Source organism: Typopeltis vanoorti, chromosome 21 (genome assembly GCF_054136105.1).
Source record: "Typopeltis vanoorti isolate ZY-2024b chromosome 21, IOZ_Tvanoo_1.0, whole genome shotgun sequence".
Classification (NCBI taxonomy): Eukaryota; Metazoa; Arthropoda; class Arachnida; order Uropygi; family Thelyphonidae; genus Typopeltis; species Typopeltis vanoorti.
The window spans coordinates 96,797,232-96,819,649 of NC_143569.1; the positions used below are offsets into that span (position 1 = coordinate 96,797,232).

The 22,418-nt window shown below is 35.1% G+C and overlaps 1 protein-coding gene across 1 annotated transcript in view; it reads left to right on the top strand.

Annotated features, from left to right (window-relative positions):
* LOC150095131 (uncharacterized) overlaps positions 1–22,418 on the top strand; it is a 343,889-nt gene that overhangs the window by 259,286 nt on the left and 62,185 nt on the right. Inside the window, exons 5-8 of the mRNA XM_090411119.1 lie at positions 3,423–3,593; positions 4,542–4,663; positions 12,274–12,388; positions 14,425–14,647. Of these exons, the coding sequence (XP_090267245.1) occupies positions 3,423–3,593; positions 4,542–4,663; positions 12,274–12,388; positions 14,425–14,647 (631 nt within the window). The remainder of the gene's footprint in view (positions 1–3,422; positions 3,594–4,541; positions 4,664–12,273; positions 12,389–14,424; positions 14,648–22,418) is intronic.

The following is a 22,418-nucleotide window of genomic DNA, read 5'->3' on the forward strand; positions in this document are numbered from 1 at the left end:
ACCCACTTACACCACTGTATTGATCGGTGCAACTTTATAAGAGGATGGCGTTTCTGGCGGTGAAACACTTTATTTTTATGACTTAAACGTATCAAGATGGAGAGTGGCGAACGTTAAGGAATATTATGGGAAATATCGTATAAATAAAAATATATCGACTTTGTGAATAGTACCTTGAAGTCTACGATTATGTTAGAAATTACAGCTTGCCGTGTAATTAGTCATTCTACAGCTTTCCTTACAAAGTTATTTTATTAAAAATGGTTTCTTTTATAGGTTATACACATCCTCAGAACACTGCACTAAAGTCGGTTAATCTTAAACATTGAAAATATATTTCCTTGAGATAACAGTGTTTAAGGATTTTTGTCTTTTATAGACGAAAAAAAAATCATATAAGGAACATGAGAGAACATACTGATCATGCCAATATATTTATAGATAATCAATAAAATAAATTATTATTGAATATTTATTATCAGTTATTTATAATCTAGCACTCTGTTAGTTGTGGTTTGTAGTCAGTATTCTAGATGACCTTTCACGAAACATAAAAGTGACTTCGAAACATATTTTTAACGGTTAATAAAATTTCAATAATCCGAAACAGTTTTTACGTTCTTCTAGGACTTTAATTACTTATTAATGTATAATATAATTGAGTAATCCCTATGGTGCATTCTGAAGACTAAACTTTTTTTAACACAGTTTATTATCTTTCAAAGAAATTACATGAATGTAGGGTACAATTTGTTAGATGTTATTAAAATTATTATGATTACGACAATGTAATATTATAATTAATGTTGACATTAATAGTAATCCTAACAAAAACAATTTACAGTTACAGTTTTACATTAAAACAGTTAGACATCTATTTTTGAATTTTGTCATATACATTTCAATTTTACAATCCATTTTTATTCACAATACACATTAACAATTACTTTTGTATTATTAATATGCAGTAGATAATGCTAAATGCGTTCGTTTCACTTTTCACAATAATAATTAAAATAAAAAATAAATAAATAAATCGACAGCAACAATGAACAATGAGAATTTACAATTTTACAACTTCACAGTTCTCTACTAACCATGTGTACAATTCGGTACATCACTTTACTTTCACTTATCATTACCTCTCAGAGAATGACATATATTTTATAATATTTAGGCAATTACACTTTTCACTCTTAACATCTTTATAATTGCATGATGTGGAATTCATATAATAGAATAATAATGATCACAGTAATCGTTTGCAAATATAATTCACAGTTACACAAGGTAGTTAATATGATTACATGCTGCATTTTACATTTTATTATATATATATATCTAATTTGCTTTTTTTTTTATTTGACAAAGTGTTATCTTTACCATACAGCTATTTACATTTAGACTATTCACATATTATATTTTCCGTTTAGTACAGAATGTTATATAATAATAATAATAATAATAATAAATATCATTCTTATTATTATCGGTTAATAAAAAATCAAATAATAATAATAAATGATAAATATAATATATAATAAATAAATTAAAAATAAACTACTACTGGTAATAATAATAATAATTTTAATAATAAATGTACTGTATTTATATTGACAGTTTCGTGATTGTATACAAAATTTACAAAATTATTCCTAAGCGCATTAGGGAGATGTTGACTTATTACATAGTGTTATTCTTAATACATAATCGTGATTATGTATTATAATCACGATTCTAATTGGCATCCTCGAAGCTATTTAAGCATTTTTTTTTTAAATAGATAGCGTAGTAATTAGTTGACAGGTTATTATCACTAAACTGTATCGAATGATTTATTTTCCTGGGATTCTCATTTATTTATAAAGATCCACAGGTTCTGCATTCGTGAATATTGTTCGCTGGTCAACTGGAAGTACACTTAACCTACAACGTACACAGTAACCATTCATTGCTTGTTCAGAGGTGTTATTGTAGCAGCTGGTAATGTGCGTTAACGAACAGCATTGATTTTGGTGTTACTTTTTTTTTTTTTTTTTTTTTTTGTGGTGGTGCTGTGGTATTACTATGCAATCTCACAAAGAAGGTCTGTCCGGACTGCTTGCTATTATCTCATTTTGCAGTCTTTCATTTCTTTTCAATGCATGAAACTGTTCATAGAATCACCTTTAAGAGATAATGATCAAACTACTTAAAAATTTATCTTCGATTCCTATTGCTTAGTTTTCTAATTAGAGTTATGTCATTTACTTTATAAAAAGCCTGAGTATTACATATTTGTCGTTCACAGAGAGAGTCTCTCAGTTGAACTTTACTCTTTCAGAAAATACTAGTTTAGGCTTATTACTTGATTCTTTTGAAGGTACTTTTGTAGGTTTGACTGTTCTTTCCATTACTTTTATCCAATGTAGGGAGAATGGAGATGGTACGGTAGTTGGTGATGTTCCTTCTTGTTTCCTATTTTATAAAATGAAATAATAATGGCTGTTTTTCTTTGAAGAGAAATATTGAAGAATATTACTTAGAATTCTCAAGTTGTTCTTTATATCAGTGGATCTGATTCCATCAAATTCTGGATTGGTTATAATTCGGACCTGAAAAATATTTACTTTCGGTTATATAATACAAGAGGAAAACTCAGCTGAGAGATGCTCTCCATTTTGTATTCCATATCCAAAAATATATCTAATATATAACAACAGATTCATCGATATACAAATACAGAAAAATATGCAAAACATAAATGTCCTATTTGCATTATATTTCAAACCTCTCCAGTATAAAAGAAGTTCTGAGGTTCAATAGAAAAGGGAATAAAATAGGTAGAGTGAGATAGCAAAAGGAACCTTAACTCACCAGTTTTAGCTGCTCACTTAGTGTTTCTAAAGCGGTTGTCTTTTTATTAAAATTGAAAAAAAAAAAAGAAGGAAAATGGACATTAAAACGTGTATAAAATAAATAATAATACAAATAACTTTTTCAAAGCACCAGCAGCTTCGATAAAAGTTTCATCCTAAAATGGAGAAAAGTGTTTCCGCACGCCGAACACTCTTATAATTATAATTAACAACTTACGCTTTCGATTTCTTATATACATGAAATTATAAAATAATAATTTGGTTTATTTCTTTTACTATCAATGTTTATTTTAAATCTAAAAATTTACATTATTTTCTAAAATATTTGTCTTTTGATTATTTAAATACAAATTATTTTATAATTTATTTAAGTTAAAAGTTTAAAAATAATATTTAAATAGCATTTTATTATTTGATTTGTTCTAACAGAATAACGTCAAATATCGAAATACTTCGAAATGCCTTTCTTAAAAAATAAAATGATGCTTTGATTTTTATTTATGTTTGTAAACAGCATTTACATCTAGGGAAACCGACAACAATTTTGTACTTTTTTCCCCCCAGTGGATGCAGCCCCTATTACCTGTCCTTTCCGTGGTCCCTATACTTTCAGCTATAGCAGAGGTCATGGTGAATGCGAATATCCAATCTCAACAATCGACTCGTGTACGGATGACACACATCTTTTATTCCGTTTCCAGGCGTGTGCTGATGTTCTGGGTACCGAAAGCAGTGGTAAGTGGACCTTTTGCCTCTTATAATTGAAGGTACACTAGGAAATAAATAATTAGTCACACTCTTTATCGCAGTAATGTGTACGTGGTGGCTGGCATTGATCGATGACCTGCACTGACGTTTTTAGCAATTGTAGTTAGTGTAATGACTGGCCACACGTTGCAGGAAGTGGCATACGTTTCACATCACGGAATATGTAATCACTGTGAAAGTAGTTATTACGGTTACAATGTGAAATGCGAGTCTTTTCATTGAAATAAATCAAATTTTAAGTAAAAGTTACAGATTAGGACTGATGATTCTGGTTGTGTTGTTATCAGTACGTGCTGAAGAGATATATGCGCAGATCGGAAGTGTTATTGTATAATTAGCGCATCTCAACAACAAATAATCAAAAAATCCTTTAATGGTGAATGGTATGTGTGCGCAGATCGTAAGTGTTATTGTTCTAATTGGCGCATCTCAACAACAAATAATCAAAAAACCTTTAATGGTGGATATATGTCTGCGCAGATCGGAAGTGTTATTGTTCTAATTAACGCATCTCAACAACAACCACACCCTCTAGTGTTGGAAAACTACCAACGAATTATTTAAAATTAATTATATAATAAATTAATATATTTTATTTAATTTTATAAATTAAATTAAAAGTTATTAAATAAAATAAATTAAAAAATGAATTAAATTTATAGTTTATTTATTTCAATTTTATTTTATTTAAATATTTATCTGAAATACTTTTTATTTTTATTAATTAAAAATAAAAATATAATCATTAAAAATATTAAAAGGGTGTTTCACTTTTCGCAAAGTTTGAAAATCCATACACTACGGGATATTAAAAAAAGTTATAAATGATTTGTTGACAAGACACTGTAGATTAATAGTTTCCCACGAAAGTGCTGCTAAGTGTCTTATAAGTTAATTTGATTTTCTTCTGTTTAGTGGAAGAACTTACTTGTCTTGCCATGTGGAAAGAAGGAGCCGCCCATTATCTCGTCGGTAAGATGAAACGGAAAAAGAACCACGGGGTCTTTTACGGAGAGGAAAATAACTATCGCTGTTTTGTAAGTAGCGTGACTTTGCTGCTATCTACGTTTTATCATTAGGGTGGAGTTGCTTGCTTCCATTACCTTTAAGCGTATATATGTGTAGCATTATTTTGCATTTTCTAGACTATATTTCTAGAAAACAATGCGAATACCTTTTAACTCATCAGTGTTCCCCAAGAATCATTTGAATTAATATATTTCAAATTAATGCCTGCATTTTTTTTTTTTTCAATATCCAGTATGTTATTGATTCTGCAGCTCCCAGTTGAAGAAATGGAAGAGTGATCAACTCCATTTTATATTACGACAACTCACTTGATTAATGTACATGCACATTTCCGTTTCAAACTGCCCTGATGCATCCACAGGGGTGAAGGGAAAGATCCCTGCCGTTGCTAATGCGAAATTTTCCATCAGGCTACTCTCTCTCTCTCTCTCTCTCTCTCTCACACACACACACACACACACACACACACACACACACACACACACACACACACACAATGCCGTCGCAGTGCAAGTTTGGTCGTAAACTTTGTGGCATTATATTTGCAAAAAAAACAGAAATTTCAAACTTAATTCAAAATTCTTTGCTGAACAGAGTTTGAATTTTTATTTACGTGGAAAATTCTTATTCCAATTCTGTTTAATCACTTTTTAATTCAGAGATTAATCTCAAAAAATCAATCCCATGTATGTTATACAGATTTATTTTATGAGTAGTAATAAACTTTTATTATTTATTTATAAAATCGGGAAGAATGAATTCTACTCGGAAATTTATTATTCTCTAAGAAATATTTAGGCCTGAAAAAAAAAAAAAAAGAATCAACGTTAGTAATTGGATTCCGATAAACTAAGGTCCCCTTAACACTTCTTTCAGAATCCAGAAGACGCACCATTAAAATTGGTGTCTGATTATTGACTGTTCTCATAGGTACAACTAATTTTATTTATGATATTTTACTAAAAAAGCGCATCTTAATAAGGATTTCATCTTTACTAACGATTACTACTTTCATACCGTTACTAACACGTTCATTGCCAATCACGCGATGCGAGCCCTCACCAAGCGATCGATCACGCGTTATCGCATGAACGTCGTTAACTAAATAAAAAAAATAAAAAAAAAAAGTTGGCCACCACACGAAATTCCAATTTTCAGCTTGGCAATGAATGATATCGCGCGATCACGCGATGCGAGCTCTCACCAAACGGCCGATCACGCGTTATCGCGTGGACGTCGCTAACTAAATAAAAAAATTTAAAAAATTTGGCCACCACACGAAATTCCAATTTTCAGCTTGGCAATGAAAGTGTTAAAAAAGATGGAACGATTATAATTTAATAAATTTCATACTGACTTTATATAATTTTTGTTAATATTAAAAAAAAAAGCAATTTGACAATAATCACTTTACGAGAGTGTGCTGATTCTGATAATCACCGTGAAGGAATTGTGGTAGAACTTACACATTATTCTACATATTCCCCACTTGTTACAACGCTGCTGCATCATTTGCAGTCCTCTGAGAAAAAAGTCTTCCCTTGTTGCACAAAGCAGTCCTCAGCTGCAGATACGACTTCATCATCTGTAGTCAATTTTGTTCCTTTCAAGCATTTCTTTAAATTTGGAAATAGGAAATAATCAGATGAGGCCAGGTCTGGCGAATAGGGTGGGTGAAGCAGACATGGAAAGCCCAAGTCGTGTATTGTCTGTTGGGTTTGACGGGCAGTGGAGCAGGTGCGTTGTCCTGCAAAGGCAACATGACTCCCCTCAGTTTCCCGCAGCGTGTTTCCTTTGGTACCTTCTTCAATTCCTTCAGAGTTGTTGAATAAACTACGGCTGTAATAGGTCCAACTTTTTTGAGGTACTTGGTAAGGATTACACCATCCACATCCCAAAAGACAATTGCAAGAACCTTTCCTGCTGACCTTTGGGTTTGGAACTTCTTTCGCCATGGAGAACCTTTGTGTCTCCACTACATTGAATGTTGTTTGGTCTCTGGGTCATAGTGATGGAGCCATTTTTCATTAACAGTCACAATACGAGCCAAACATTTGCACCTGATTTCTCAAAATGAACCCAAATCTCTTGAGATGACAGCACACGTTCTCTCTTTTGGTCGGCATTCAAACATTCGGGGACCCACTTCGTTGAGAGCTTTGGATAATGACCCAAACTCATTCCCTTTGTAATAACGTTTGTAGCTAGTATTTGTCTGTCATCAAGGATCATGACATGCACTATATCGATGTTGTCAGATGTGATCGCTGTGGAAGGTCTTCCTGACCTGTGAAAATCTACTGTCTCAGAATATCCAGTTTTAAATTTGGCCATCTCCATCTGGCAACTGTTGAGTATGCTGGGAACAGTACCCCTCTCCTAAAGCTCACAAAAAGTTTGGTGAATCTCACTTGCGGACGTTTATTGCAGCGCAAAAAACTTGATGACGGCCCTCACTTCTGTGTCTTTGAATTTCTTCAAAACCTCTGACCTATCATCTTATATATTATCATCATCACGAACCACGGGCGCACGGCCCTTGGTTCGTGATGTCCGACGAAGATGGCATCGGACACCATGCCATCTTCACTATCTTCTTCCACCTTCTTTGCCCATTGCACAGTGTCGCAGTTTCTGTACACCCATTCCACACCAGTCCTTTATATCGTCTATCCATTCTCTGTATGGTCTACCTCTTCTGTTTAAACCATCTAACATACCAAATAATTGCAGCTTCCGTTTTATAATCTTCTGCATATTCCGATATCTGTATCTTCCAAAAGAGCTCTTCATTTGTGATTTTCTATACCCATCCTATTCTTAGAATCTTCCTGTAACAAGTTCTTTCAAATGCCAAAATTCTTTTTCTTGATTCTTTATTTATTACCCACGTTTCAGATCCGTACAGTACACCGCTGAAGATGCATGTTTCCAGTACTTTTAGTTTTGTTTGCAGACTGATCACTTTGCTTTTCCAGATGTCATCCATGGCCTTCAGATTTGTTCTTCCCTTTGCAATCCTGATCTTTATTTCTTTTTTACAGTCCAAGTCATATGTCAGTTTACTTCTCAAATATGTGAATTGTTCTACATTTTCTGTATCAGTTCCATCCACTTGTATCTTTTGTTTCATGTTCTTCTCACCAAATACCATTGTCTTTGTTTTTTCCAAGTTCATAACAAGTCCAAAGCGCTTTCCTTCCTCATTTAACGATTTCAATGTTTTTTTTGTAGTTCTCTTTCGTCTTCTTCAATAATAATAACGATGTCAGCTGCAAATCTCAGATTGTTAATTCTCATTCCGTGTACAGATATTTCTTTGGCATCTTCCTTCAATTTGTCCATTGCTCTTTCTAAATGTGCGATGAAAATTCTTGGTAATATTGGGCCTCCCTGTCTAGTACCTCTGCTTGTTCTAAACCATTTCCCCAAATCATCACCTATTCTAACTGCTGCAACTGCATTCTTATATATCCTAAAAGATATGTGTTTTCTTGAAATAACTATATATATATAAAATAAATAAATAAAACTTCTGCATTTCTTTAACCTTGGTATCTCTCCTGGGTGTGGCTCCCACTGATGCGCTTTTGCACAGAAGTGGTTGAGCAATGCTGAAGCCAATGAAGTTTTAACTGAGGCTTGTATCTGAATGGGAACACCGCTGAGATTATGGCTCTGCTCGGTGGTGGGGTGAGCCTGTCACTGAGTGGAACCACCGCTGAGTTGGACGGTTACTCGTAGGGAGTGGTCTGGGGGACTGCCTAATTTTTAGAGAGGTCTTTACTTAAAGAGCACCTCAATAAAGGTCGAAACCGGTTAGTGACTTCATTCTGGAGAAGCAGAGTTTCTGCTCAGGGTAAGGGATGGCAATGCTGCAGCCAATGAAGTTTTAACTGAGGCTCGGCTATTGTTTTTTTCCGGATCTGGCTCTCACGGATGTGCATCCGTGAGAGCCAGAAAGGGTGGTCCTTTTCCTAAGATATGAGCGGCTCTGCTTAGGGATAGGTTTTGCCTGTCTCTGAGTGGGGCCCCACTGAGATTATAGCTCTGCTTGGTGGTGGGGAAGAGCGAACGCTGATGTTAATGAACACTCAGGTCCTTCGGGACACTCATTGTTGGGTGATCTGGGGATCACAAATTTTTGGAAGGTAATCCCGCACATAATACAAGGAGACCTCATTAAAGGTCGAAACCGATTGGTGGTTTGATTCTGGGGGGAGGGGGGGCAGAATTTTTTCTCCCTTAAGGTTTTTGTCTGAGAGAGCTTTTCAGCATCCAGGGATTTGGATTAGTTCTGGTGGCTTGTATTAGGGCTCCCTTGGCAGATGCTTTTCCTGGAATATGAGCTGTTCTGCCTGGTGGTAGGGGAGCCTGTCACTGAGCAGAGCCTCCGCTGAGTTAAATGATCACTCAGGTCCCCCATTGTTGGGTGATCTGAGTGATCACACGAGTTTTTGGAGAGGTAACTTTGCACTTAAACAGGGAAACCAGTCTGGGTAGTGGCCCTTCCTGTTATGCATAGCATCATACACATCTGAACGGGAGTGTGCTTTGCATTATGGGATACACACTAAAGCAAGTGATATGAAGTCATTAGCCTCAATATACAAGTAGCTCAGGCGTGAATATATTTCACGCGCAAAACAGTGTTTTGCTTCCTTGGGAAAAGGATTTAAACCAAGTATAAAATTTCTTTCTATCTTTAGTATAATAAACCTAAGATAAAAAACTTTCAACATGATTATGTTATATATATTTATTTGTCCTGGTTTTAGCCGTTTTGTTTTATTTTGTCATGGATAACAGCTGTGTGTGTGTGTTCCGAATCTCTTTTTTCTAAAACATTTTCGTTTGAAGAAAAAAAAAAAAGATGTCCTTCTGCCATCTCCACCCGAGACAAATTAAAACAGCTTACACCAAAGAAAAGCAGGTGTTTCTTTTCAAGCAAAAAAAATATATTTCCTGGAGCTTCCGTGGTATGCTTAGAAAGCATACCACGAAAGCTCCAGGGAATATATTTGTGACGGTTTATTTAATGTACGAACAATTCATATAAGTAAATAAGCAAGCGTTTTGGAAAGGCTAATACGTTTATATGGTTTACAAGAACACTACACGAGATGCTACTTCTAATTATCATAATAAATACCAGTTTGCATTGAAAATGACACAGCGAAACAACTTACTGATTACCGTGGTGTAGTTAGAATAGCTTATCAGAGGCAGTTCATTTTTCTAAGATTTTAATTTCTTCTCTTGGGTTCGAGAAACCCTGTAACTTTATTACGCATAAAACTGGTCGCTTCAATGAACACAACATTCATTTCTTGTAGAATAATTAAGGTTTTCCATCCTGATTACCTCCCCTTACATTCCACTGATCTGATTAATTGAAAGGGAAAACAGTCAAGAAAATTTGATTATAGCTCAGGATAAAAAAAAAACCCACCCTTTCTTAATATTGTAAATAAAATTACTGAACTCTTAAGTATGACTGGGGCCTTAAATAATTTGCACCTCTAAGGCATCTTACTGGTAATCGAAAAATCTGTTTACAGTGTCCTTGCAGTACCTTTACTGAGTCGACTCCAAATCCCGGCCTCCCTAATAAGTTTATTCTTTGGAATAATCTTATTAGACCATACATGAGTGAGCAAGTTTGCCAGAACTGAAGCACACAAGGAAGGGGAATGTTAATCAGCCTACAGGCGGGGTCGGATAAGAAAGTCTTTGCCATTCTTGGGAAAATTGCTGGCATTCTCGAGACGTTGTTTGTGTTATGCAAGTTTGTGCTCAATCGAGAAAAGAAAAGGGGATTTCCCTGCCTCGAGTCTGTTTAAATCGTCATTAAGGCAGTTCCGGTGGAATGTATATTCAGCGAGTGAGAGAGAGAGAGAGAGAGAGAGAGAGAAATGTATAATGAGATAGAGAAACGGAAAAAGTACACAGTTCTTGAGCACATTACTCTAACTTCAAAGAGAGTACGCTAGGTGGCGCCACTCGAGCACTAAATCAAATACTGTACAAATACAGTAAAACATAAGTTAACTCTTTTTTTTTTTTTTTATCGAAACACGGTTATGGTAATATTTCTTATTAGGCACTGAATTTATTATTCGTTTTTCATAAAAAATGTCATACAAACGTCATACAAAATATCATAACGACATTATAGAAAACATTAAAAATATAACCATAGGTACAGTTAATTTTTCAGAGATTATTTGATAGAAGGTTATGATCGTATTGTTTTGTAATGTTCTTCTTTTATTAGTGCTTATCGTCTGGTCCTCAAGTTGACTTACTATTTATTCTTCACCATTGTTTAGCTCAAGGCTGCATATTTTCAACTTGGGAGTTTTAGGATCAATACTATTGGCAGCAACTGCTATAAGGCCCATAACTTCTACTAACAGATGCTAGGCTGCCTAGACTTGTTTCTAATGTACGTTATAAAACATTTTTCATCCACGATGAAGCATATTTTCATTACGGGTAAAGGCTGATGCACGAAAATCGTATGCGTAATCGAAGCAACATTCTACATTAACCATGTGCTTGTTCGCCATGTGTTCCTTTTAAGAATATTTTGTATAAAAAATAACATTTTAAATGATCGAAGACATAATAGTGATAATCATGCATTCTTCTGGGAAATATATCTTTTACGTGACAGGTATTTGCACATTCCAATTTATTATATATTATATTATATTATATATTAGATTATATTTACACATTCCAATTTATTATATATTATATTATATTATATATTAGATTATATTTACACATTCCAATTTATTATATATTATATTAGATTAAATTATATATATATTAGATATATTAGATTATATAATAGATTATTATATATTAGATATATTATATTATATTATATTATATATTATTATATATTAGATATATTATATTATATATTATTATATATTATTATACATCAAATCAAAGATCAAAGAAGCATTGGTAATTTATTTATTTAAGTAATCACAAATAATTGTTAAGTACCATTTGCCTATTGTGTCTTACTTTCATTAATGTGATACTTAATTAATTATGGTGTATTGATAAATATATGTAAAACTAGTGTATACTATTTATTTATAAAAAAGATGAATAATAATTTAAATCATATATTTTAATAACATAAGAATAATATATGAATTATTGTGTTGTTTTTCTAATCTCCATAAATTATATAATCCATAATTTATAATCTTCATAATTTTGTAATCGCCATAATTATATCTCTGTATATAATAAAGAGATATAATTATTTTATGTAAATTAATCGAACCATTTTCCAGAGGGAAAAGGTTAAATCATATTTATATGTATATTGTTGAATTGCAAAATGAACTAGAGCGCCCTCTTTTTCTCTAGAGAGAGAGAGAGAGAGAGAGAAAAAGAGGGCGCTAATGGTCACAGTAGACTCTTTGCAGTTCTTCACTATTTAATAAAGTTGCTAAATAATTTTCAAATCGCAATATTTAAAAAATATAATAAAACAATAAAAGAATTCATTATCACTTAATCAAAGTGAATCTGTATTGTTCAAAACTAATAAAGACTGTTTTTAAAACAAAGTTAATTTTTCTTATAGGTTTTTGAATATCTCCCCGAAAAAGGTGGAATCCAAGTGTCACAATCGGCTGATCAAACCTGTGATGGCCTTGTATCTCCGTCTGAAGGCTCTCGGACTATGAAGCTAGCTAAAAGTAAGTAATATTAAACAAATCGTATTAAAATTAGCCAGTTTTAGAAACTAAATTCTTTAGCATTTCTTAAGACAACTTCAATTTCTCAATGAATACACTGTTCTTCATATTTTAATAAAAATCTGTTGTTATTTTATACATATACACCGAGTGAAATAATTAACTCTAGATTAACTAATTGATGCGTAGGCCTAGACCATTAACTCCAGAATAGTTCATTTATTATGTTTTGGCCTATAATTATGTGCTAGGAAATAGTGGCATGTATATAATTAATAACGTGTCATGGTGTGACCCTTTTAACAAGTATGAGCATAATATTTAATTAATTAATTTCTTTTTCTTGTTTGTTTTCTCCGTTCTCCAAAAATCTGAAAGATAGATAGTGTGAGAATTTAGGTCAAGAGGATAGACGAACAAAATGTTGAGCGCGTGTCTTAGGGAATGAAGATGATTTTCCGTTGTAATTTTAAGTTTTTCAGCAGACAAGAAGTAATTTTCAAAACCGGCAGTCCTTCGGGATTTAAAACAACGTTTTCAGATAACTAGTTTTTGAATTGTTATCGGCAAAAGACATATCGTTAGAATTTTTATTTGTTTGCATTAGTTTCCATGACGGTTTTCCATATAGATTAATAGTTTCTCAATTTTAAAAGAAATGAAATAGGTAGTTGAAGTATGGAACTGTTATTCACGCTTTTCTATTTTTTTCCCTATTAACAATTCATAAGAACACTATGATAATGACAAAATGGATATTTCTTGCTTTCTATTATTGCGAGTGAGAGCTCCGAGAAAAAATATGTTACAAAATATATATACGAAATATATATATTACGAAGTGAATTTCTCAATTTATTCCTCTTAAAGGTTATTTATTAACAGAAGCGTAAGGTGTAAGAAGTCTCTTCTCATTTTTAAGTAGTTTATTTTTAAATTTTGAGATTATTATACATTAATAATGTAACTTTATAAATAATAATTATAATTATTTTTAGAAAATCAAATGTCTGAAATATTTTTCTTCACCTGTCCTGTTAGTTGTATTAGGAGATGAGTTCCTTCATTATTTTTAATAATAATTCATTTATGCAGTTCAGTGATATGGATAAGTCTCCATTGTCACTGAGGGATAATTTATAAAATATTTTATTCATGTTTCCTGGCTGCGAACTTCTTTATCCTCCCAAAAATCTATTGTTTACGAGAGTGACCTTTAGTATTTGAGATATCTTTGGAAATTTCATCCCATTGTGATCAACTGTGTTTTTTTTTTTTTTGGTCCCCAAGGGACAGCACAGTCATTGAGTTTTCCTTGCTTTAATTTTTTTTGTCAAATTTTATTTTAATGTAAATATTCGAACTCGAAAAAATATTTTTTTTTATCCTGGTTATTTACCCTGTGATTTTCGCTGTGTATAGTTTCATGGGATGAAAATGCGAATTATTATACGGGGACTCAAGCTATTCAACGCAGGCTACTGCAATATGGATGAGCTTTAACCGTGAACTGTGCTTGTATAGCTTGAGTGACACACAAGGGCGAATGACGAGACACCTACATAGTATCTTCACAAAATCCGTCTTACACATAAGCTCCCCCTCATTTCTTCATCCTTCAAATATGTGTGTGTGTGTGTGTGTGTGTGTGTGTGTGTGTGTGTGTGTGTGCCTTTCATATTCCCCCATCTTTCTCACCCCTCCCCTCAAATCCCCAACCCTTCTTTGCTGTGTAACATTATCTCACCATTTATTGATAGTTGCTGTCACCCATCCTGGCGTTAGGACTAGCGATGGGCCAAACAGCTTTTCACATTCTCACTTCCACTTTCAAAAAGCTACACTTTTATTTTAAAGAGCATTATGCCATGCGAATATAAAAGAAAAAAACAAACAAACAACACATATAACCTTATGAATATTGTATAAATAAAGAGAACAGTTGTGACAGCTTGATATATTGGACTCCGTGGTTGTGCAACCGAGGATTATATGTTATCTTTTTTTCCCCCTTCCCTCTCCTTTAACATTGACAGGCAAGCATCCAAACATAGGCTGTCAGTTTCCCTCTTGGGTAACGTCACCACACCGATGGCATACCCTTGATGGCAGGAAGTCATATATCTTTAGCCACAGGAACACGAGTTTTAGGATTACACATGCTCACGCGGATCACCCAGATACAAGAGTTACGTGCACAGAAGACATGGTGACAACATCGAATGCTTCTACAGTCGTGGCTTACAGTATGTCCGGATGGTAAGTTGCAAACTTCTACTACCGTTTCTTTGTTTCGTTTTAATTTTTCTTTTGTAGAGGAAATCTGCCACTATTGCATGCTTACTGGTTATTTTGGTACGAATAATAAATGGGGCAGTGTTGAAATGCTCAACAAAAATTATATTATACAATTACTTCTAAGAAATTTATGCCTTTTAGCAGTTTATAATGTTATTATGAAAAAACAGCAACGTACTTCTTCAATAATCACTTAGTTACCAAATGAAAATAATAAGATTCAAATAAACCAAAGACTAGAAATGCAATTTTTGTAGTGCAAAATCGCTGCATTGATGCTATTACAACTCAGAGTTTGCTCATGTACAATGCTCGACGTCAATGATGTGTTCTTCCTGTCTGATCTCCAACGATTATCCTGTCTAACCTGTGTATGTGAATGCTGCAAGCGTACCAAAGATTGTAAACGCTTGACCATTCACATATTAGATATAGTATTTTTTTATGCTGGACGATGAGAAGTAGCCAGTCTACTGTAGATCACAAATATATGTGTAAGCAAATCCGTCTCACAATCTACTCCTATTTTGGTAACAGCGAACTAACACTGAATCATGATAACTGCGAGCATCAAGTTGAAGCCTCTCATAAGACGATAGTATTATCTCCACTGGGTTAGTGATAAATTTTAAATAAGTAAATCTCAATTTAAAATATGTTAATATATTTGTACTAAATATGCCAGTATGTTGTATGTTCGTATAATAGTTTTTAATATGAAAGAAAATTACATTTAAAAGAATCATATTGCACTTCTCGTGAAGGATCATACTGCAGACCAGTGGGATGTTCTACTAACCATTTCGTTATTTATCGTTTCTATTAAAAAAAACACCGAATAGCGATTATTCCTAAAAGATCAATCTTGATATCTGCGGAGAGTAGGCATGTACTTTCTATTAATATTTAGAGCCATGTAGAACACAAAAATGAATATACCGAGAAATTGAATACCTTAATTTCGAATGCTGCGATTTGAAAATATCGGGTGAGAATTCGACGTTCGGATGCGTTTTAAATATAACACCGTGTATATTACACGATTTTTACACACTACGACACAGTTTGTTATTGTAATATACACTAGCTGACCACTTTTTATTAGGAACACCTCCCCATATTCTTAAATCAGGAGGTATTCCTGATAAAGTGGCCACTCAGTGTACATATAAATGAAATCACATCGACAGTAATTTTTAAACAAGAAACACAGAGAATTTCCTAAAGCAGAAGTTATACAAAAGGGACATAGCATTATTTGGTTATTTCCTTTCAGAATGAAAATCTTTCCACTTGAGGTTTGTATGATCTGTTGCTCAAAGAGGTACTCTAACCATCCTTTCCCTTTCCTATTGGCTCTACCCACAATCATACGATTCTGTTTGACTTCCAATTACGAATATTTCTGGAAAACTGTGTTTCGTTGTCATCAATTGCTTTACTGCTCAAATACAAACCGATTTTAATATATAGATGTTTGTGAATAGCATCTTAGCTAACCATCTCAGTTAGCTGAACAGATAGCGTACTCGCTTACCAACCAACAGATTGTGGGTTCGAATCTCCGCGCAAAGAATGTCGTCTACCCAGTGAGAGACCATCATTTCGAAGCGTCTTGAAAAAATTTCATATCCGATTTTTAGTGGAGGGTTTCTGAATTATTAACTCTTTGTACCATCTTTAGTATGAGTGTGTTATAGGTTTACAACCATTTGTGGGTGGGCAGTCACATGGGCAAGGAGTCAATCGTGTTATTTTCTATTGAAGGCCTTATTTCACTCAGACACAAGTATAGGAATTTGTATGCAATATTGGTAACTTCATTTGCTTTCCTCTTATGATATTAGAATCTTTGGCTTCAAGGATCTAAATTTAGATCCTTGAAGCTAAAGAAAGCAAACTTTCCACTAACAGATATTTATGACACTCACACACACACACAGCATTTTAAAGGAAAATCTTTAATTTTTAAAGGAAATTTCAAAACGTCGTTATTCTTTCATTTGATGTTATAGAAATACGTAAACCATTGGAGCATAGAAAATTCATGGCTAAATCTCAACCTGTTATCTTAAGTGTGACTTTAAGTATTGAACCGGATCATTTGAGTTTGACAACGCAGTCAGCTCTTGCGTCAACCAATGTTCAACCAATGTTCTCTATTTAATGGACACAAATATTAAATGCCTCGCTAGTCCACATTACTGATTTAAGTGAATGGTACAGGAGATTAACAACCGACTACAGATTCGAGGTTAAGGAGCTGGGGGTTGGGGGAGAAATATCCTATCAGGCTTACTAAATTAACGAAGTGTTCTAGATAAATCGTTCCGACCACCAATTTATCACATTAGTTCAATATCCCAGATGAAAGGAAGATAACAATCTCATCTTGATCATTACGGTGTGCGGAAAGAACGAATGGTTATATTTCTCTTAATTAACAAATAGGATCAATCTTTTCGGAATCTACAGCAATCTTAACATAGGTATAAGGGAAATGATTGATCAACTCAGCTAAACCATTTGGAATAAGTACATAGAAGATAACACAGGCACGCTAAATAAATGACTCGCTAGTGTTTGGTGGATATCAGCTGTTCATTAATGATTGGTGTATAATAAACCCGGATAATGGTTACGTAACATTAATATCTTTAGACCTACAATTAAAGAACCGCGAATCCCATCAGTTACAATACTTGAGTAATGGGAAATTTTTGTATTCTATTAAACCATCCTACTAAATATTTCTATCCAGAATCGTGCCATATTTATCAGCATGTATTTGTTATAATTGAATTCTTTTAAACTTTAATTATTTGTTAACTGAAACCTAAGGATTAAACTCAGAAAAACGTATACACATGCCAATTTGCTTACAATTCCTTTCATTAAAATTATGGAATTAGCCAAATTATTAAGAAGACAACGAGGCAGAACTCTTTCAATATAAATATCTCTAAATATAAATATATATATATAAATAAAAGGTTTATTTATTTTTCATCGAGGAGTTATCAACAATTATAAAAAAAGATGCATTTAATTTTAGCTCTACTTATATCAAAATTATCAGATTAAAGGTTAATTTAAAAAGAAAATTATGAATTTTTTTTATTTTCATTAAATAAATATTTTAAAAATATGAATTATTTTAATAAAATTTAGTTAATTAAAGAAATTTTGAAGACGAAAGAAAAGTCTAGACTACAAGAATAGGGCGTGTCAAATGTCTAAAGGAAAGTTCAAAGCAAGTTGAAGAACTACATTTCTAACTGCAATAAAAACGATTCAAGTTCAAATTCTTTTTAAGAGCCTTTATAACCGGTATAACCGATATATATATATATATATATATATATATATATATATATATATATATATATATATATATAAATTGCGGATGAGGAATGAAGGAATCAATCGACCGTGAGATGCGGTGATTGATTCATTCAATCCAAAATCCAATACCCTTGGAGGGTAATGGATGGCAATGCTGTAGCCAATGAAGTTCTAACTGAGGCTCGGCTATTGCTGTTACCCCCCTGCCATGATCAGAGCTTTAACTTTAATAGCTCAATAACACTCCATCCACACAGATTATCTTCATTCAGATGACGGGATAAAGAGTCAAGGACTCAGCCCATCGCCCAGTTCTTTTAAGAACTATAAGATTGCTGCGAAATATGTATTTTTTATAATTGAAAGGAATACGGTGAACTATTTCTTAGGGATGAGCTGGAAGGAGGAGAGAAAAATCGATCGTGAGATGCGGTGATTAATAATACCCTTGGAGGGTAATGTATGGCAATGAAGTTCTAACTGAGGCTCGGCTATTGCTGTTACTCTCCTGCCATGATCAGAGCATTATATAGCTCAATAACACCTTATCCTTACACTGTCCTCTACAGATAACGGGGAAGATGAGAAGCATTCTTGCTTCGCCCCTTTAAGCCAGTCCTTATAAAGACTAAGGCTGTATTTCTTATCGTAAAGTGTAAAACATATTCAGTGAAAGGTGCTTAAAATAACATATTTATTTTCCTTTTATAATAAAATGTTGCTGTCTATACCGTGAACATTTCTTGGGGCATAAAAATAAATATTCTATGAAAACGAAAGAAAAAACGTTTCAGAGGTACTGTGTTTAAATAATAGCCTAATAACAAGTCATCAGTCCAAGAAATCGAGAGGTAAATAATATATTTGGCAGATTCCCACTTTGGTAGAGGAATGGTAAACCTGAACGGAAACAGAAATAGGATAAAATGAGCTTCGATTTGAACACCGCTAGAATTGATAGATTCCCGTGGGTGGACATCATTGTTCACCAGATGGACGGGAGAATAGCCAGCCTTGGAGCCTTTTTCGCTTTTATGATATATTCGTGTTTGGGATAGGGGATTCTTGTTGCTGTAGGCTATAGCGGTGGTCCACGTAGCTTCCGACTTATTTCTATCTCTCTCTCTCTCGCTCGCTCTTGCTATCCGTTAGAACTAACCGATCGATAGGACTTTCTCATGGTCATATATTATGATCCGAATCGCCGTCGCCGACCTAGCTACACTTCGGATTCTTACAGCCCCAAGAGAGTCCTGATGCTACACGCCAACACGGAGAAGAATGTTAATCGATTCCCCCTTTTCAACCGCCCGAATAAAGCCATTTACAGATTCACTACAAGCATCCAGCCACCGGCTTTCGGTGCTGCCTTGTGCCTCTCGACGTATATGTGTGTGTGTGTGCGAGAGTGCGGGGTGTACTTTAACTGCCCCGCCATAACAATCGCTTTATTGCTTTTGGCAAGAACTTTATCATCGGGTATGCACCCGCTGAACAACAGATAAACCTTGTTATACCCTTTAAAGCCATTTTAAATTGCTAACGTGCTTCAACTAATCAACTGAATTCTTGAGCCCAGCAGTTAATAAGGACCGTAGGATTTAACTCGACGAATTAACTGTTCAAATAAAGTAGTGTTGTATTTATCTTTTGCTTCTCTCCTACATTGAAAACTTATAACTTAAATGCAATGCCAGTTGCACAAAAGTTGGTTATCAGAAATAATGTCATTTTATTTTCATACATAAAAGTAAATACTAATTGTAGACATCTGATTTAAAATATTAGGAAGAGCTAACTGTTTGAAACTATGCAAGGTAACACAACGAATATTTAAATTATTGTTAATAATATTTGATTTTACGCATAAGTAAGATTAAAACATTTAAGTAAAATGTGGAAGAAGTACTTCTCAAACCTTCTTAATGTTGCTACTCACAAATAATATGAAAGTATTATTAGTATTGGTACTTGTTCTAAAAAGAACTGGGCGATGGACTCTTTACTCTTTATTTATCCCGTCATCTGAATGAAGAAAGCCTCTGTGGATGAGGTGTTATTGAGCTAAAAGCTCTGGTCATGGCTTGGTAACGGCAATAGCCGAGCCACAGTTAAACCTTCATTAGCTACAGCATTGCCACCCGTTTCCCAGGAAGTCCTAAAAAGGACCGGAATGTTCATTGCCTGGGTTCATCCTTTTGGTACTTATCCTTATAACGACTGACTTAAAGGGGCGAAGCAAGAATTCTTTTTATCTTCCCCGCTATCTGTAGAGGACAGTGTAGGGATAAGGTTTTATTGAGCTATTAAAGCTCTGATCATGGCAGGAGGGTAACAGCAATAGCCGAGCCTCAGTTAGAGCTTCATTGGCTATAGCATTGCTATCCATTACCCTCCTATTGGTTCTTAAGAGAACTGGGAGATGGACTGAGTCCTTGACTCTTTATCCCGTCATCTGAATGAAGAGAATCTGTGTGGATGGAGTGTTATCGAGCTAAAAGCTCCAGTCATGGCTAGGTAACGGACAATAGCCGAGCCTCAGTTAAAACTTCATTGGCAGCAGTGTTACCATTTGTTACCCCTGGAAGTCCTAAAAAGGACCTGATCACACTCCTATTCCTTATAAGGACTGGCTTAAGAAGCGAAGCAATAATGCTTTTCATCTTCCCCATTATCTGTAGAGGACAGTGTAGGGATAAGGTGTTATTGAGCAATTAAAGCTCTGATCATGGCAGGAGGGTAACAGCAATAGCCGAGCCTCAGTTAGAGCTTCACTAGCTACAGCATTGCCATCCATTACCCTCCAAGGGTATTGGATTGAATGAATCAGTCACCGACTATGTAAGTAAAGGTGAAATCTCAAAAATACGGACGATCTCTAGGCCACTCCATAGTGGGCGAAAGACCGTCCTAATCTCAGCGTTGGTTCCACTCAGTGAAACTCGAGTACCGAGCAGAACCGCTCACATTCCGAGGAAAATAATTCACCGGCAAGTACCCCTCAGCGGGCCGTGCCGGAGAACACTTTCCCCTGAGACTCAAAGTGCTCCCTTAGGGCAAAACCTAAGAGAGCGAACTCATTTACCCAGGATAACAGCAACAGCCGAACCTCAGTTAGACTTCACTGGTTCAGCATTGCCATCCGTTACCCTATATGGGCATCTCATAATAAAATCGATCGACTATGTAAGTAAAGGTTCTATCTCAAAAATATGGACGATCTCTAGGCCACTCATTCGTGGGCGAAAGACCGTCCAAATCTCAGCGTTGGTTCTACTCAGTGAAACTCGATTACCGAGCAGAACCGCTCAAATTCCGAGGAAAATAATTCACCGACAAAGCCCCTCAGCGGGCCGTGCCAGAGAACACCTTCCCCGGAGACTCAAAGTGCTCCCTTAAGGCAAAAACCCTAAGAGAGCGAACTCAAAAACTCGTCGCCCAAGGGGATAAGAGCAACAGCCGAACCTCAGTTAAACTTCATTGGTACAGCCTTGCGTTGCTATCCATCACCCCCAAGGGCATTAATGAACCAATCGACCGTAAGTAAAGGTTCAATCTCAAAAATATCGGACGATCTCTAGGCCACTCATTCGTGGGCGAAAGACCGTCCAAATCTCAGCGTTGGTTCTACTCAGTGAAACTCGATTACCGAGCAGAACCGCTCAAATTCCGAGGAAAATAATTCACCGACAAAGCCCCTCAGCGGGCCTTGCCGGAGAACACCTTCCCCGGAGACTCAAAGTGCTCCCTTAAGGCAAAAACCTTAAGAGAGCGAACTCAAAAACTCATCGCCCAAGTGGGTAAGAGCAACAGCCGAACCTCAGTTAAACTTCATTGGTACAGCTTTGCGTTGCTATCCATCACCCCCAAGGGCATTATTGAACCAATCGACCGACTATGTAAGTAAAGGTGAAATCTCAAAAATACGGACGATCTCTAGGCCACTCCATAGTGGGCGAAAGACCGTCCTAATCTCAGCGTTGGTTCCACTCAGTGACGGGCTCCCCGACCACTGAGCAGAACCGCTCAAATTCCGAGGAAAATAATTCACCGACAAAGCCCCTCAGCGGGCCGTGCCGGAGAACACCTTCCCCGGATACTCAAAGTGCTCCCTTAAGGCAAAAACCCTAAGAGAGCGAACTCAAAAACTCATCGCCCAAGTGGGTAAGAGCAACAGCCAAACCTCAGTTAAACTTCATTGGTACAGCTTTGCGTTGCTATCCATCACCCCCAAGGGCATTAATGAACCAATCGACCGCATCTCACGGTCGATTGATTCCTTATTCCACCCCCTTCTATTGTCCTTATAGTCCTTATAAGGACTGGCTTAAAGGGGCGAAGCAAGAATGCTTTTCATCTTCCCCGCTATCTGTAGAGGACAGTGTAT